The sequence below is a fragment of the Spea bombifrons genome, chromosome 5 (genome assembly GCF_027358695.1).
Source record: "Spea bombifrons isolate aSpeBom1 chromosome 5, aSpeBom1.2.pri, whole genome shotgun sequence".
Lineage (NCBI taxonomy): Eukaryota > Metazoa > Chordata > Amphibia > Anura > Pelobatidae > Spea > Spea bombifrons.
In genome coordinates, this window is record NC_071091.1 from 59,328,478 (window position 1) to 59,344,680 (window position 16,203).

A 16,203-nucleotide genomic window follows, 5' to 3' on the forward strand; every position below is an offset into this window, starting at 1 on the left:
TGCTTACATCATGCTTACTACCCTTCGCAATCAGAAGGTGTCCAGCTGTGCCATCAGCTAAGCATTGGCAGAAAACAGTGGGATCCTGGTACACCCATCTACTGTCTGAGCAAGTGAGGTAAGAAGTGGTCTTCGTGGAAGACTTGTGGCCAAAAAGCAATATCACACTGGTCTGCAGAAAAATGGAAGCAGGTGCTCTGGACTGATGAGTGGAAATGTTAAATATTTGGCTGTAGAAGAAGGCAGTTTGTTCACTGAGGAGCTGGAGAGGGGTACAAGAATGAGTTTTTGCAAACAACAGTAAAGCAAGGTGGAGGTTCCTTGGGCGTTTGGGGCCGCATTTCTGCAAATGGAGTTGGGGATTTGGTCTGAATTAATGGTCTCCTCAATGGTGAGAAGTACAGGCAGATACTTATCCATCATGCAATACTACCAGGGAGGTATCTGATTGCCCCCAAATGCATTCTGCAGCATGACAACGACTCCAAACATACAGCCAAAGTCATTAACAACTATCTTCATCATAAAGAAGAACAAGGAGTCCTGGAAGTGATGGTATGGCCCCCCCTGTGCCCTGATCTCAACATCACCGAGTCTATCTGGGATTACAAGAGAGAAAAGCAACTAGGGCTTCCTTAATGCACAGTAGAACAGTGGTTAGTTCTCAAAGATGTTTGGAATAACTTACCTGCCGAGTTCCTTAAACTGTGTGCAAGTATACCTAGAAGAATCGCTGCTGTTTTGAAGGCAAATGGTGGTTTGTTAAATTATAAAAACAAAATTAATAACATGTTATTTTTTAAGCATTTCTTTACTGAGAATACTTTAAGTAAGCAACATTTACCAGTACTATTATGTCTATTACAGAGTTAACACATATGATTGTGGAGAGCAAATTGCCAACTGGCTATGTTGTTTCCTTAATCGCAAGTGCCGATTAATAAGGCAGTCATCAAGTTTCATCCGGTATGCTCATACAAAGACGAAAGGTAGGTTTTGATTGCACATTTGAGTACTGCCTATCGTGCAAAGCAATTCACCTGCCTATAGTGTTCCAATTTGGCTGCATGAAAGTCAGATTTTCATTTCATACAGATGTAAGAATATTTAAGTGTTCTATTTTGAAAACTCTTATTCAGTTGGGTCTAGGGAACGTTTTTAAACCAAATGTTAGGAAAGCAGTCGCATCTTCAATAATGGTCCCCAATAGTGCATGTCTCCAATGTGCTTTATAAAAAAAAAATAATAATAGTGATCAATGAAATAGTAAACCAAAAAAGAAAGAATAAAATATAATAATAATCAGAATTCCATCTATACACTACCTACAAACTCTAAACACAAGTAAACATTAAGGGGGCAAAAACATATAAAAGTGCATATGTAAAATAAATGAACTGCATTTACGAAAGAAAATGCATTCACAACAATTTAAGCCCAAAAATATTCATATCTACCTTATTTTAAAAAAAAAACAGTGTGGCACTCATATTTTAAAATAGATTACTGAAAAGTCCACCAGAACAATCACTCCATGCAGACTGAGGATTTTGACAGGGGATGGTTTCTATATCCAGACAGAAAATATTCTGTCATGGATAGGCTTTGACTTGTTTAACTGCCCCCCCCCCCACACACGAATTTTCTCTAGATGTCTTCTGTTTGATATAGAAGCTATGAGCATGAACCATGTCAGGCATCAATTTGCCAGGCACCTAATATGTTCAGCTAGTCCAATGACAAAATACGTTAAAAGTTAAAGTCATCTTGAGAGAATTCCTTACATCATTTCTTTAAAATAAATCATGCAAAGTGTATTATGAAATATTAACGTATAAACAGTAGCTAAAAAAATGAAAGTTATTAACAACATTGATTAACAAAATCATTTGATATTCAACCCTTCAAGATATACACCCATGTTATAGATCTATAGTAATCCCTTTTGGGATAACCTCCTCTCCAGTCAGCTAAAACAAGATCAATACCTGTAATGAGGAGATTATGAAATGAAAAAATCACTACCTGATAGTACAATACCTTTTGAACACTGTTTTACCTTTTTATTATCAATGTTTCCTAGATGTTCTAAAATCCTTTTCCTAACGAGCCTATTGTATCCTACAATGATATTGTAACAAATACACAATGTATTATATAATGAATAAATAAAAAAAAATCTGTCCTCTCTTTCTACTAATGAAATGTGTAGCCGTCAGTACTAAAAATGTACTTATTTGGCATTTTCAAAATATGTAGGTTTAGTGCATGCTCTCATTATTCACTTTAATTTGTCATTCTTTACTGGATAGTAAATGCGGGGCTACAATATTATCTTGTTTTTTTTAATAATTGGAAGCCTATTCGGTTAGGAAAAAAATCATTAATATCCTGTTGTAAGATTGGCTAATATTTATTTATAATAATTTTTCTAGACAAAGTCTGTGTGTAATATTTAGTTAGGCCCTCTTGTTAATTTGTTTTGGTCTTTGATCCGATCATGGATCATGAAGTTGGTGAAAACCAAGGAACAGGTTCTCACGTCTCAGAAGTCCTCCTTCGTTAAAGAATACAGTGAATTGATCAGGACAAAGTCTTAATCCCTCTTTCTGGATATACAAAGATTTATATGTAAAATTACCCTTTAGGAATATTATTCTAAGAATAATACCACAGAAAATTATACCCATACCATAAAAAGATCTCATTTTTATCCAGCTAATCATAAAGGCAATAATCATAGGTCATCTATATGTTATTATACCTAGATATTATAATGAGGAAGAATATTATCGGATTTTGTTTGACAGAAATACTTATAGGATAGTGTTTTCCTTTTTATTTTTTTTAACCAAATGAGCCTCTTATAATATTTTTTCTTTAAAGATAATGCAGCCCCTACTGTGTTACCCAGAAAATAATTGCAAATTAAAGTGAATAATGAACACAATTTTCTAAGTTTGCACAAATACGGGATTTGTAAAATGTATAGATATTTACCGCAGTGCAAAGGATAGATTTTTTTTGTTTATTCATTCATGTATTCATTGTTCAACAAGATACAGGGTGTATTTCACCTTTTGGTACACAATGCATTGGTAGAACTGACTGTTGTAGCCTTGATTTTCCTGGCTAGGCTTAACCCCCCCATTAACCCCAATAATGACACCACACACCATTGTATATGGATAAGAAAAGGCCACAGCCAATTTTATGTATTAGAGTCATTGTCACTCATAACACAAACATGTAAATATATACAATAAACACAATGAACACACCAAGCTTGCCAAGTAATCCAGGTACCATACCCAAATACCACTTAGGGAAGGGACATACCTAGATGCCCCCATCCTGACCTGAGGTTCCCAGCACTGACAGTCAAGAACCTCCCACCAGATGTTACCAACAATTCACTTACCACCACATTAACCCCCTGGATACCTGGCAAGCTGCCGCCCCACAGACTGTGACAAAAAAACACAAACCCACATACATTATCTTCTATGTAATATTAATGTTTGTGAACTGTACGCATTCCAAATAATGTTAATATACTTGTATTCACTACATTTTCATTTTTACTTGCTTGGTTTTCTGTTGGACTTAACATAATAGTTGCCCCGCAACCAGATGCCCAATGTGAATCTGGAATTTGCAGTGGTTGTTTGGCAAAAAGGGACACTGGGTAGTGTAAGGAATTTATTGTCATACATGATGATGCTATCTATGGGAGATGTCTAATTTATGGTTCCAGGCTAGGGGTTTAAATGTGAAAACTTGAACTGTTGGCATCTTTGATAACCAGTGTTGAGGACCATTTTCATGGAGAAAATAGTTATTATTATTGTTAGAACGTGAACCAAGTTGTAGATGAGTTCTATATAGTGACTAAACATCATAGCAATCCTCTTTTAATCTTTTCTATTGGTGTAGTGCAACCACGGAGTCCCTTTAGCAATCATTTTTCTTTATTTTTATGTTTTTCAGATGCATCTTTAGCCTCACTTTCTCTAGTCAATGAAGCTCAATATCTTCTTGTAAACACGGCCAGTATTTTCCACCTCAGTCAGTTAATGGTATTAAGGTAAACGTTTTGTGGACTAAACAAATGTTAATAAACAGCTGCTTTTGTACAGCTGCTCATGTACTAAATACCTAGTTTCTATCACTATGGGAATTTATATTGCCTGAAAGTTATTCATATGTGACATTCTATACCCACTTATCAGTTGCAGTCTACAAGATTAAGTTACTACCATATGCACAGGGGGCACCTTTAACCACTTCTGTTTCGCCACAGAGGTGAGATTGAAAACATGAATGTTAAGGGGCTGATCCAGCGTTTCCGAGCCAACCTAGTAATTGATGGCAACATACCATTTGAAGAAGAAGCATGGTCAGAAGTTTTCATTGGTTGTTTGCATTTTAAGGTAACAGCAATATGATGTAATTATATGTGTGGCATTATCTCACATTTAAAAAATCTAGTTCACAATAGTGTAACATTGCTCAGAGAAGTAATTATAATGTGGTTTATTTAATAAGCCTTGTTTTCTTAGTTGAATCGTTTCAGCTTTTGTGTAAAGTCACCCAAAGGAGTCTAGGGTTCCACAAATGTGAGATATGCAAAATGTGTATTTGTCTATTGTGGAATTTCCTTGAAGGTTTTTTGAAGGACTAAAGACAAAGGAAGAATCTCATAAGCCGAGTTGAGCGTTCCAAAGAACAGGAGCAGCCTATCCTATGTTTTGTGCAAACAACTCCGTCATAGTGTCTTTGTGGTATGAAAAATATAAGTACTGTTTTACTACACCCAGAAGGTTTGCACACTATGGATGACTGTGTAAGCATGGGAAGATGTGCCTGTCCTGACCCAGACATTTCAGCTTTTGGACATGTGATCCTATTCTAGCTACCTGTCAGCAGCACAAGCATTTATTAATTCTAAAGTAAGCCCCACAAGAAATGCCCAGTAACCTAACATACTAATAATGTTAACATTATGCACTGAAAATGATCTTCAGAAATAAAAGCATATAGCGGAGAACTTGTCTCAGCTATATCCATTGAATGTTACAAATCTTACAAATCTTAGTGACGAAAATTCACATGGAACACGCAGACTTTGCTTTTGCACTTTATTAAAAAAGCATATGTATGCCTAATTGTTCAGCATTTGGATACGTTAATGCCAAGTTAACATATTACATTGAAATGACGAGAACAACTCCAACCAGGAGGAAAGAGACGACTCTGGGCATTTATCCCAGACTTGGCTTACAGCAAATCTTCCTCTGCCATCCAACAGTCAGCTCTGTTCTGAGCCAGGTTCTCCATTCTCTGCTGCTTCATAATATGTCATCGCTCTACCTCTGATACCGGGTTCCACACCAGAGATTTGAAATCCATGAGCTATATTTGGGTAATTCTATCATTTTCTCATTTAAAAATTACTGGTTATAATGATATTGAACCCCAAACAGTAAAATAGAGCCACAGATAGATTTATTTTCAAGTTTCAATCCAGGGCTGTGCAGTTTCCATATTTTCTGTGATATTGAAATATCATGCATACTGATAATAAACCTAGCCTAAGACTAAGCTAAGACAAGGCTATTGGGAAGTCACATGGGTGATCAAAGCAAACAACAGGTTTCCTGATCTTACAAGTAACTTTACGGAAACTAAGGCAGTTACCGTAGTTGCAAATGATATAGTTAGTCCATTGTTGACTAGGACTAGGTCAGCATGCTGTCCTCAGATTTCCTAGTGTCAGATGAACAGAGGCCTTCGTACAAGAAATATGTAGGGCTTGATTGAGGTGAATGGGGATATCTGTTTTTTTTTTCGGCTGTACCTTTGCACGGGAGAGGAGAGCTGCTTATGGTCAAACATTAAAATACATTACTGGCTTTGGTCTGAACAATAACATCATAATATTGTTTTGCACAGCATAAGAATACATTTTTAGAACATAACCAATTTATTGTGGCTATACCACTACTTATAATCTCGCCAGTACTATAAAATATACTGTCCAGTACTATAATATACTGTCTATGAACATTAAAAAAACCTTTCAGTTTATTAAAAGAATACAATATACCAGCCAACTCTGAGAGCGTTACATTTAACTGCTAAAGGTAAAAAGGTCAATGTATTAATTTCCAATGTGATGTCTTTAAATGATTAACCAAAGAAAACTGTTAGTTTGAGAATGATAACAAAATATGAATAAAATAAGGGTACCAATGTCTTCCTCTAGCTATGCCTTACTCATAGGAAGCACGGTATTTGTAGCACTTCCAAAAAAAGACAGATAACAGAATAAGAGATAGGAAAAGTACAGAGAACAATAGCTGTTTTAAGTAAAAACTGAGGAAAAAAGTAGCTTCTAAAACTCCTTGACAGAGAATTATTTACTTCATTGCTGTAAGCACTAGAAGAAAAAGAATAGCATATAAAGATGTTACAGATATTTGTGCAACTTCAGCCCGTAAATACCACAGAAGAATTTGTTTGCAGACATCTCACTGTTTCAAACTAAGCAGATCCGCTTTTTATTTGTGTTTTCCACACATAAAGGCTTTACTGTGCAGATTATCTATTTATTTTTATAGATTTCTTTTAGAGAGGATACACTACAGATGGTAGGCAAATAGTAGATGTAAGATGGAAATCTGTGGGCGACCAAAGGGTATAGAGAGAGAGAGCAGCCATCGTCTTACCTCCAGGTGTCTGCAGGAACATGCATGACTTATTTGGTAGGCCACATCGCGTGTCTCTGCAGCAGAACAAGCATGTGCCTGTTTCCAGTATAGGGAATAGAAAACATGGGGTGAGAACATGTAAAACATCTTCCCTTAACGCTATAGCTGTAACTGATGATCCTATAAAAGTGCACCCATTGTTTGGTTATACCACCCTCCCAGTGGTAGTGTTTTGTCTCCTACTGTTCCCGTTTGCCCGTCTCCTACTCATTGTCTATTTTGTCTCTTCCTGTCTATGATTTTTGACCTTTGGACTGTCTCCTGACCACGTTATCACCCTTGATCGTGCCTGTTTAACGTTACTGAATCTGTTCCCACCTCTTGAACCCTGGACCGTCTGACCATTCTTTTGTCTATTGCCCTAGTAGCCCGCTCTGGTTTTCTGGCCTTTGTGCACCTGCTGCTGCTTGGGTGGTCTTGCCATCCCTTAGACTACCCAAGTTAACAGTGTTTGCAAGGAGAGTCTGTTCCTGCTTCCCCTAAGCGATTGTGCTGACATACTGTTTTGGAGTCATGAGTGGCTGCATTGATTCTTCCTCTTTTTGAACAATTACTGTGGTGAAAATCTAATTTCTATTTGTGTGTCTTTTAGCTGTTAGGTAAATGTACCAGGTGTCAAATAATCTGTATCGACCAGCAGACTGGTGAAAAAAAGCGAGAATTATTACAGACGCTGTCATTCTGCAAAGATGGGAAGGTTAGTATGATTTACAGTGACTGATTACTTTAGCACCCCTACTGAAGCAAAAATGGCATTAAACATACCTGGCAGCTAGATACAGTTGTGTTTTAATGTAGAAAACAAACCTGTCCAAAGGTCAAAAACCATAGACAGGTTTATTATTCTTACATAGTATATTATGCGTATATATAGTATACAGTATATACATAGTATATTATTATTTTTAGCAAATGCCTGTTTCATGTTATACAACACACTGTATATACAATTAATGATTACAGAAGCCCAAGTCTTCCAGTATTGTACTCTCTCATATTAGGACTTTTTCTTTTGACAATGACATATGTAGTTTCTGTGACACTTTTCTATTGCACTTACCAGCTATGTCTAGGACACATAGTCCAAATATTGTGTGTTGCATTGATTTAACTCACCATGGCGTTGTCCATTTCTTTGCCTCTATGTCATGAGTGAGAAATCCAATAAACAAACGTTAAACAACGTTAAACAACATAAAAAAAATAGGAGTTGGGCTAGTCAAATCTTTAGTCAACTTTTAACTTGACTTTTTAGTGCAATAATCTTAACATGACTGTCTAGACCCTGATATTTTTGGATAAAAGGGAAAAATGGACTAAGCTGAAGTAGTGAGATATGCCAATGCACTATGCCATACACATATTGGATAAAGTGGGTCTTCTTCCCCCCATGATATAAGCGATGGGGTGGGTAGCAAAAAATTAGGCCTCAGGTCCCTCGCCCTTTGCACCCCACCATGTTCCTAGTGGGATAGGGTTAAAGTTAACCTTTTAGCATAGCATGTGAAAACATGCATCTCCTTTCCTCCATTTCTTGTCCTAAGTGATATATAAAACTACCTACTTACTACCTTATAAAATAGATAGGGGATGACAAGGTCCATCTATTCCACACATAATTGCCATGGCATGAACAGTGAAAATGAATGCAAAAATATATTTTGTAATATATAATTTGGCGCCTGAACGCAGCAAATGGCCACTGGTTGCACTGGACCAGCAGCATTAAGTGTTACGAGGGTGCATTGAGTTTATATGAAGAGACCAGTTCTGGTTTGGCCCTTATCTAGGCGGACATTACCAGAACATACAAGCTCATGTTCTAAGGATTCAACCATTTCTAGCATTCCTCGTCCCTAATTTACTCATATGCATGCCAATATTGGGCTTCTTTTTCCAGAAGGGCCAACAGAACGTATTATAAAACATATTATGTCACTATATGTATAGTGAGATTAATACACAATGTCTGCCCATGGAACTTGCTGCGTGTGCCATTTTTTGCACAGAAAATACACACATTTATTGGTAGTGAGGTCTGTGCCAGCTAATTCAGATGTGATGGATGCATATGGATAAGTAGAAGTGAGTTATTGTTTTTTAATGCCATTAAAAACGTACATGCATTATTTTAAAAACTTTTGTTGTTTCCATAGACAACATTCGGAATGTATCTACAGAATTCCTCCTGTTCTTCCTATCCAACTATGCTGGCAGTTGGTTCACTGGTATTACCTACTCTAAAAGACTTCACAGAAGAACTCTGATCCAGCAAGATGCAACTAATATAGACATTTTAAAAACTTGGAAAAGTGTCTGAATGTACTTTTGGAGATAGACATACTGTTGGCTAAGAATACATGCAAGTTTTTAAGGGACTTGGGGTTTATATAGCAATGCTCTGGAGCTCAAAGCAAACTTGGAATGCTAAGTATCTTACTCATTTTACAATACTAGTAAGTTATTGTGTCTCGACACGCTTATTAACAATTATATAAATGTGTTAGTAGTCAAGCTGAGACAATCTTTACATTTAGACTTGTTTTTAGCTTTTTAGAATATACGTAGTTGCAAGTTTTAGCAAGGTCATCTTGTGGTTTTGTGTCTTCCATTTGAATGAACTATTGATGAAAGACCATTGTCAAGAAGATGTAGGAACCCTGTCATGTCATGTGTATGTGGCTTTGCAAAATGTTTTACTAGCTGGTGTTTTGAATTTTAAAAAAGCTAAGGTTATATACAAATAAAATACGCTTAATGTGGTTTTATTGAAAGCGTTTTACTTTTATTTTACTCTTTACTGGCCTATTCAAGGCATCAGTGCTACACAGAGGTATAGCGTATAAACAGATTAAGCAGGTGCTTATAGCTTCCACTGGCCCAAGGGGTCCCCTCAGAGGCGGAACTACAGATTCCTCTTAATCTTAACTATAATGTATATTTTTCAACCAAGCTTGATATATTTAATATTATGATTATACTCTTTTTCACTTGAATTAAACACCTAAAACTGCTTCTTGTGCGTTCCCTATTTTTGGAGATGATCTGCCACCATCTGAGCTACTTATCATGCAGCACTGACATTGTAGAAACAAACATTAATAGCAAGCCCTACCTGGTCCTCTGCCTTATGGTAATTAGTCTTATGTTCAGGATGATACAAATATTGTCTGGTGTGCCCCTGCACATGTGAAGTTTTGTTCAATCACAGCTTGCAAAATCAATGAAAACATAAGTCCTTATCTGGAATCAAGGGGAGTTAATACTTATGATTTTTCCCTTATGCCTAGGTAAGTGCTGATCAGTGGTCTATGATAAAAGTGCTTCATATGCCAGACAATAATTCTAACGTCTAGTAATCTTAAAGGAGATTGCTTTGTTACTTATTATGAGCGGGTGTGAAGCTAATCAAACACTCAATATGCCAAAGTAATTTGAAGTAAATGGTAGTTTTCTGCAGCGGTCACTAGATGGCATACCTGATCTATTCTAGTTATACAAAGGTGAATGAGAGATGAAGACCAGTATAAGGAGAAGAAAGATAAGATAATGATAAATTAGAACTTTCCTTTCTTTTCGTGTGTTGGATACACAGCTGCAACCCTTAAATAACACTCTCCGGGTGTCAAAGTATATAAGCCAATATCCACAAGGGGGCGCTCGTGTATACCATTCAATTTAAATGGGAAATAGAAAAAAAACAACTAATAGTGTAGATGTAAAAATAAATATGGTCCACAGGATATATCCCGAATTTCTCACTCACAGTGTATTTGTGTTGGTCAAGGTACGGTGAAAGCAAGCCTCGAGATCCACGTGTAGTGTGTACAGCCTGCACTTGGACCACTAGAAAAAAAAGTTTTGCATATAAGTGTTTTTTTATTTAATATATATAATATGTATAGTAGGTAAATAAGGTGTGCGGTTGAAAAGCAACAGCAGCAAGTGCATTGGTACTAAAACATATCCAACCAAAAATTCATCATTTTTGCACGATTGCCACTTTTGGTGCTAGCAGTCTAACATGCAAATTATTCCACTGTAATGTAAAAAGGATCCTAGCGTTACAGAATCTGCTGGTACTAATAAAATGTAATAAAATAATACTAGACTAGTGACTTACCATACTTGTAGCTATTAAGGTCTTGTGTGCCAGTTTCAGAGTCACATGCATGGTTTTGAACACTTTTCAGAGTTTAAATTGGTAATATATACAGCCCTGCTAACTATGCATAAACAAACATAGCCTGAAATGGGTATTCTCACCTGGGGTGAAACCATAGTTTAAGCTAGTAGATGTAATGCGTTAATTTACTTTGAACATGGTCAGTGAAAGGGAAGACTAGAATCTGCTTTGACTTGGATTCACTGAGTTTGGCACCTCTGATTTTTGGAAGAACTCACCTCAGGTTTCTACTTAATATGTCTTTACAATTGAACCTTGGCAAGGTTGTACTAGTAGAATGGAGACTGGACCTGCCTGAGATGTTGGTGGCTCCTGTCCTTGGATGGAGCCACAAAGATCTGATCTTATTGTCTGACCGTCTGATGAGGAATCTGATGAGGAAGAGGAGAAAATCAGCACACCATTTCCTTAAGGTTTCTACTGTCGTTTGGGATTGCCATTTTTGGCAAACAAAAACCTCATATTTACATTGTTTTCAAGTTACGCACTTCAAGCTTAAAATCAAATGTTACTAAATTCTTGGATCTCTGGATCTGCCTTCTGCTCAAAATTAGACTGCCCTACTGGTTGGGGAAACTTAATATGCAGGTAAATGTATTTCCTCTGTAATGATACTCTTGAAGCCATACCAAAGGGCAAGCCCCTGTCCTGAGTCAAACCATTCTTTTCTAAATAATTTTGAAGACATTAGGTGCTCTCCCCTAAATGAAAAAAGATCAATCCAGGCATGAACCCTTTCCCTACTGTTCCCAGAGATGTAGCATACCCTTTTTTTCTAAATCAGTCTAATATGAAGATAGAGATTCTCTCACTCTGTGTTAATTTTCAAACTTTATGTATTTTTTAAAGACTCTAGTTCCCCCTAGTCTTAACATAAGTATATTTATACTTTTACCTTTGTTGCCTTCTGTTGTGACAGCCGCCACCAGCTTCCTGCTGCATCAATCACCCTTAGATATTTTGTAGATCAAAAAGTGAAACACTGGCACTCCATGAGGATGAAGTAATCCCACTGAGGGGTCATTAATAACAAAGGAAAAATGGCATCAAATGCCATGGCTACATTTGGTAACAAACATATAGTAAACAGAGCACCATACAAAATATTTATAACAAAAGTGATAAATGGTTTTATCTTAGATGTGACCTCTTTGGTGTTGCTCACTCTCTGTTACACTAGTCTCAGGTTATGTACCCTGTATTGGGAAATCTCAAGCAGATATGTGTGAATTTTTACAAAGAGTACTAATAAGCACAAAAGTGGGTAGAACTACTGACATATTACTACATTTAACGGCTCCTTGCGCATCACACATCAAGTGATGTATATGGTTTGTAGAAATGTAGACCTTGCAACAGGGTTTTTCCCAGAATGTCTCCAGATCGAAAAATGCTACTTTCCACTGATTTTCAAAGATGGGTGCATTTTTACCCCCAGCATATCTATTACAAATAAACATATTACATTAGGACAGGAGTTGGCAAGGTCGCTTGGTGTCCCTCACCTCAATTTGTGGTGCGCCTCGCCCTGCCAGTTCCCTTGAGAACTGTCCGCCGCTGAAGGAGCAGGGCTGTTTGGGGAGATCATAAATACCCTCTTGACTAGACCAAAATTAAGGGAGCGCACTGTCTGTCCTAGAAAGCTCTGTGTCAGTACCCCGTCACAATGTACACCTTTTATTGATGCTGACTACCAGAATATGATGTTATATCCCGGCACATAATACTGAAGCTGTACATACCATGCAAGCGAGCACTGTAGGAACAGACCTTGCGCTGCCACCACAGGATCACCAGGTTTTGGAATAAAAGAAGAAGAAAGTTAAGAGGCAGGGAAAAATGGGAGCGATAGGGGAAAGAGAATATGGATAAGGGGAGAGATAGGGGGATAAGGGGAGAGAGATTTGGAAGACATAAGGAGAAAGGGGAGAGATAGGGAAGACATAATGAGAAAGGTGAGGAATGGAGAGAAGGGGACAAGATGGGGAAGAGATAATAATAAGGGTACGAGATGTGGAGAAAGGGAAGTCATATGGAGAAAGGTAAGAGATGGAGAAAGGGATGTCCCCTGGGCCATTTCCAAATTCTTAAAAAGGAGAGACTGACCTTACAATGAAAGCGCTGCTGCTTGCACAGTACGAGAATGAACTGGGAAAGGTAGGCACAGAGAAAGTGAGAAAGAAGGTAAGGGGCTAAGGAGAAGGAAGAGAGCAAGCAAGGTGGAAGAGAGTGAGGGAGTTAAAGTGAGAGAGTGAGAGAAACAAGGGAGTTAGGGTGTGAGTGTATGTAAGAATGTATGTGTAAGTGTTTGCCTATTAGCATGTGTTTGTTGAAATGCTTGTGTGTGTTAGAGGGGGGTTACCATCAGTGTGTAAGTGTGTATGTTAGTATGAGTGTATACCTGTGTTTTAGAAGGAGTGCCTGCTAGGATGAGTTTGTATGCATGTGTTCATATCAGTGTGTAAGTCTGTTAGTATAAGTTAATGTGTGTTATCATGAGTGCATTGGTGTAAGTGTCTGTATTGTGCAGAATAAGTGTCTGTGTGTATGAGTATGTGTGCCCATATGTATGCTAGTTACAGGAGGAGGCCAAGGGGTCAATGAGTTCATTTGGCTTTACCTGCCCTGCGGGACAAAAGGAGCCAGCATTCCCTGTGTGTGCAGTGCAAGTGTGTCTGAACATATGTATAAGGATGAGCAGACACATGTAAGGGCAAGAGTTTATGTGTGTATTTTCACCGTCTATCCATTATTGTTTTGTTTTTCGGCCTGAAAGTAATATGATTATTATGTTCATCTATTTATGTTTTCAATTTTAAAAAAATGATACTGTCCTTTACCATTAAAAATGTCTGCCATGAACCATCACCATGCCTAACCCTGCTTTAGGAGATAGTTCCAAAATGGTTATGGAATACATGTTCATTAAGATTTCATCTTCTTGGCTGTAGCTATGTTAATTTAACCACACAGATGTTAAAATTAAGGTCATAAAAGTAATTTTAGTACAAAAGGTTCAAATAGCATGAGAAAAGATTTTAACACCACTTTTCTTACATTTTTGCAATAGGCAGTAAGTCCCATATTTTCCTAATGAGTCTGCTTTAATTCACATTAAAAATGTATTATTCTAATTTTATGTACTTTATAAGGAACTGTTAAATAACCAAAAAAGGAAAAACTATTCTTAAGGCACAAATATTTGCTCCTCATTATAGTTTTCTCTAGACGCATATTTGTATTGTACATTTATTTTCTACAAAAAAAATAACAACTTAGAAATGCATTTTGTTTAAAAATGTCAATGTTATATAATGCATTATGCGAAATAAAATATAGAGCAAATCTGAATTTATTTTGCTCGGCTCCGAATATGTTTTGTTTCTTTAAGTGTGATCATTGGTGTTTTACTTTATATTTCCACAAAGATGACAAAATAAAATCATCACTGTCTCTGTGGAAATAAATGTATTTCTTTTTAAAGTCAAAGGGTTAGTTGTAAATGTCAGATGACTAATGCCTTACTAAAGAAACAGAATAAAACATACTGATGTAATGTAAAAAAACACCCACAGCTGATAAAGGTAAAATCAATGAAAACACTTGTTTTTGAGTAGGTGTATTTAAAAAGGTTGTTAGACTTAATGGTTCAGATCTTTTTAATTAAAACGTGGGAGAGCTGGACAAAAAATATCTGCAGATTCCTCCACCCAAATGAATTGTGCATCCCCCACACAGTTATATACTGTATGTACTTAACAATTTCTAGTTCCCAAAAGGTTTGAAAAATGTATTTTCTCTCTATTTTACAAGAAGGGAGTATTTGTTAGGAATGTGTTTTTTAAGATCTTCGAGGCTAACACAAGATTAATTTGTATTTTACTGTTGGATTCTCATAAGTGGAGGCATGCTTGTGAAGATAGAGTTCAGATCACCAGTTTTAGATGCTAGCCCAATCTACCGGTAAGTTAAGCATGATTTACTTAGCTTTCTTTTGATTGATAATATAAATAATAATATAACTATTCAGGTACATATCAAAGCAATATATGATATATCAAAAAAGAAGAGCGCACCAAGGAATTTTTAAACAGGTGTTTTTTCATATTTACATAAATGTACTGGTGGTACAAAGTAGACATGTGGAAATGGGCCACAAACTATTAGGACAACATTTTTGGTTTGTTTTTGGGCAACTAATTGGGGAACTTCTGCCAAAATGGTGGCGCTTGCAGTGATGTCCTCTCACCAAGCTGGGAAGAGGACATCACCAAAAGCATCAATTGAGGACAGCATGGCAGCACTTCCAGCGACCTGCTCTCCCCAATCCTCCAATCGGGGAAGAGGACATCACCGCAAGCGCAGTCATTTTGCCCTCACATGAACTGAAGGAGGAGGATGGGGAATCAGGAGAGGACGTCACCGCAAGAGCCGCCATTTAGGACTGTCAATGATAAATATTTTTAGCAAGCTGAGAATCAACATGCAAGTCTCGGACAGTCACCAGTTCTCTCCTCAGGATCAAATGGCTCCTAGGAGACCACAAAGCATCCTTAACACAACACATAAGTCTGCAAAAAATAATAATCTTATCAAGAATATCTTATTTTTAGGCTAAAAGGCTAGCACACATCACCCTAAACAAGCTAAATTTGGATTATAATAGGTCTTGTTTTTAGAAAACATACCTTGTAATTTATCTTGTTCCATTGGCAGCCTTTTTCACTTATTTCAAGTAAATATATACTCAAAATGTTGTCATGGCTCCAGAAAAGCATGGGCAAAAGGACACTGCCACAACAAATGACCATAGCCTTCCATGCAATGTGAACTGGTCAGCCTGCTCCATGCTTCATTAGTCCAAACAGTCTCTACTGTAGCATCACTCTAGTGTACCACAAGTATGGTTTCACTACCTCTAGTTGGTGTTCCCTCACAACCTTAAAGAAATCTAGGTAAAATTAGGGTGTCCTTGTGCATAAATGTGTGCTTTACTCTACCCATTTTGGAGCCCCCAAAAACTGACCTAGTGATGGCTCATAATCCAGTAGTCAAGAGGGCCTATGCCTGGGCAAGGTACTGCAGCATGGGAAGAATCTCATTGTGGAGAACCATAAATTTCCACTTAATACCAAGGTCTCCGAGGTTTCATGGTCTAATCCATTTCCTTCTCCACCAAACCAGACCCCAAATATTTTGATTAGATCTATAGCTATTGTGAAAGACAGCGGGTCAAGAAATGCG

At 37.2% G+C, this 16,203-nt stretch overlaps 1 protein-coding gene across 1 annotated transcript in view; it reads left to right on the forward strand.

The window, feature by feature from the left end:
* Window positions 1-9,547, forward strand: part of MOCOS (molybdenum cofactor sulfurase) — a 114,114-nt gene extending 104,567 nt beyond the window's left edge. Inside the window, exons 11-15 of the mRNA XM_053467257.1 lie at window positions 868-989; window positions 3,991-4,087; window positions 4,304-4,433; window positions 7,366-7,470; window positions 8,930-9,547. Of these exons, the coding sequence (XP_053323232.1) occupies window positions 868-989; window positions 3,991-4,087; window positions 4,304-4,433; window positions 7,366-7,470; window positions 8,930-9,040 (565 nt within the window). The 3' untranslated portion in view covers window positions 9,041-9,547. The remainder of the gene's footprint in view (window positions 1-867; window positions 990-3,990; window positions 4,088-4,303; window positions 4,434-7,365; window positions 7,471-8,929) is intronic.
* Window positions 9,548-16,203: the final 6,656 nt, after the last annotated feature.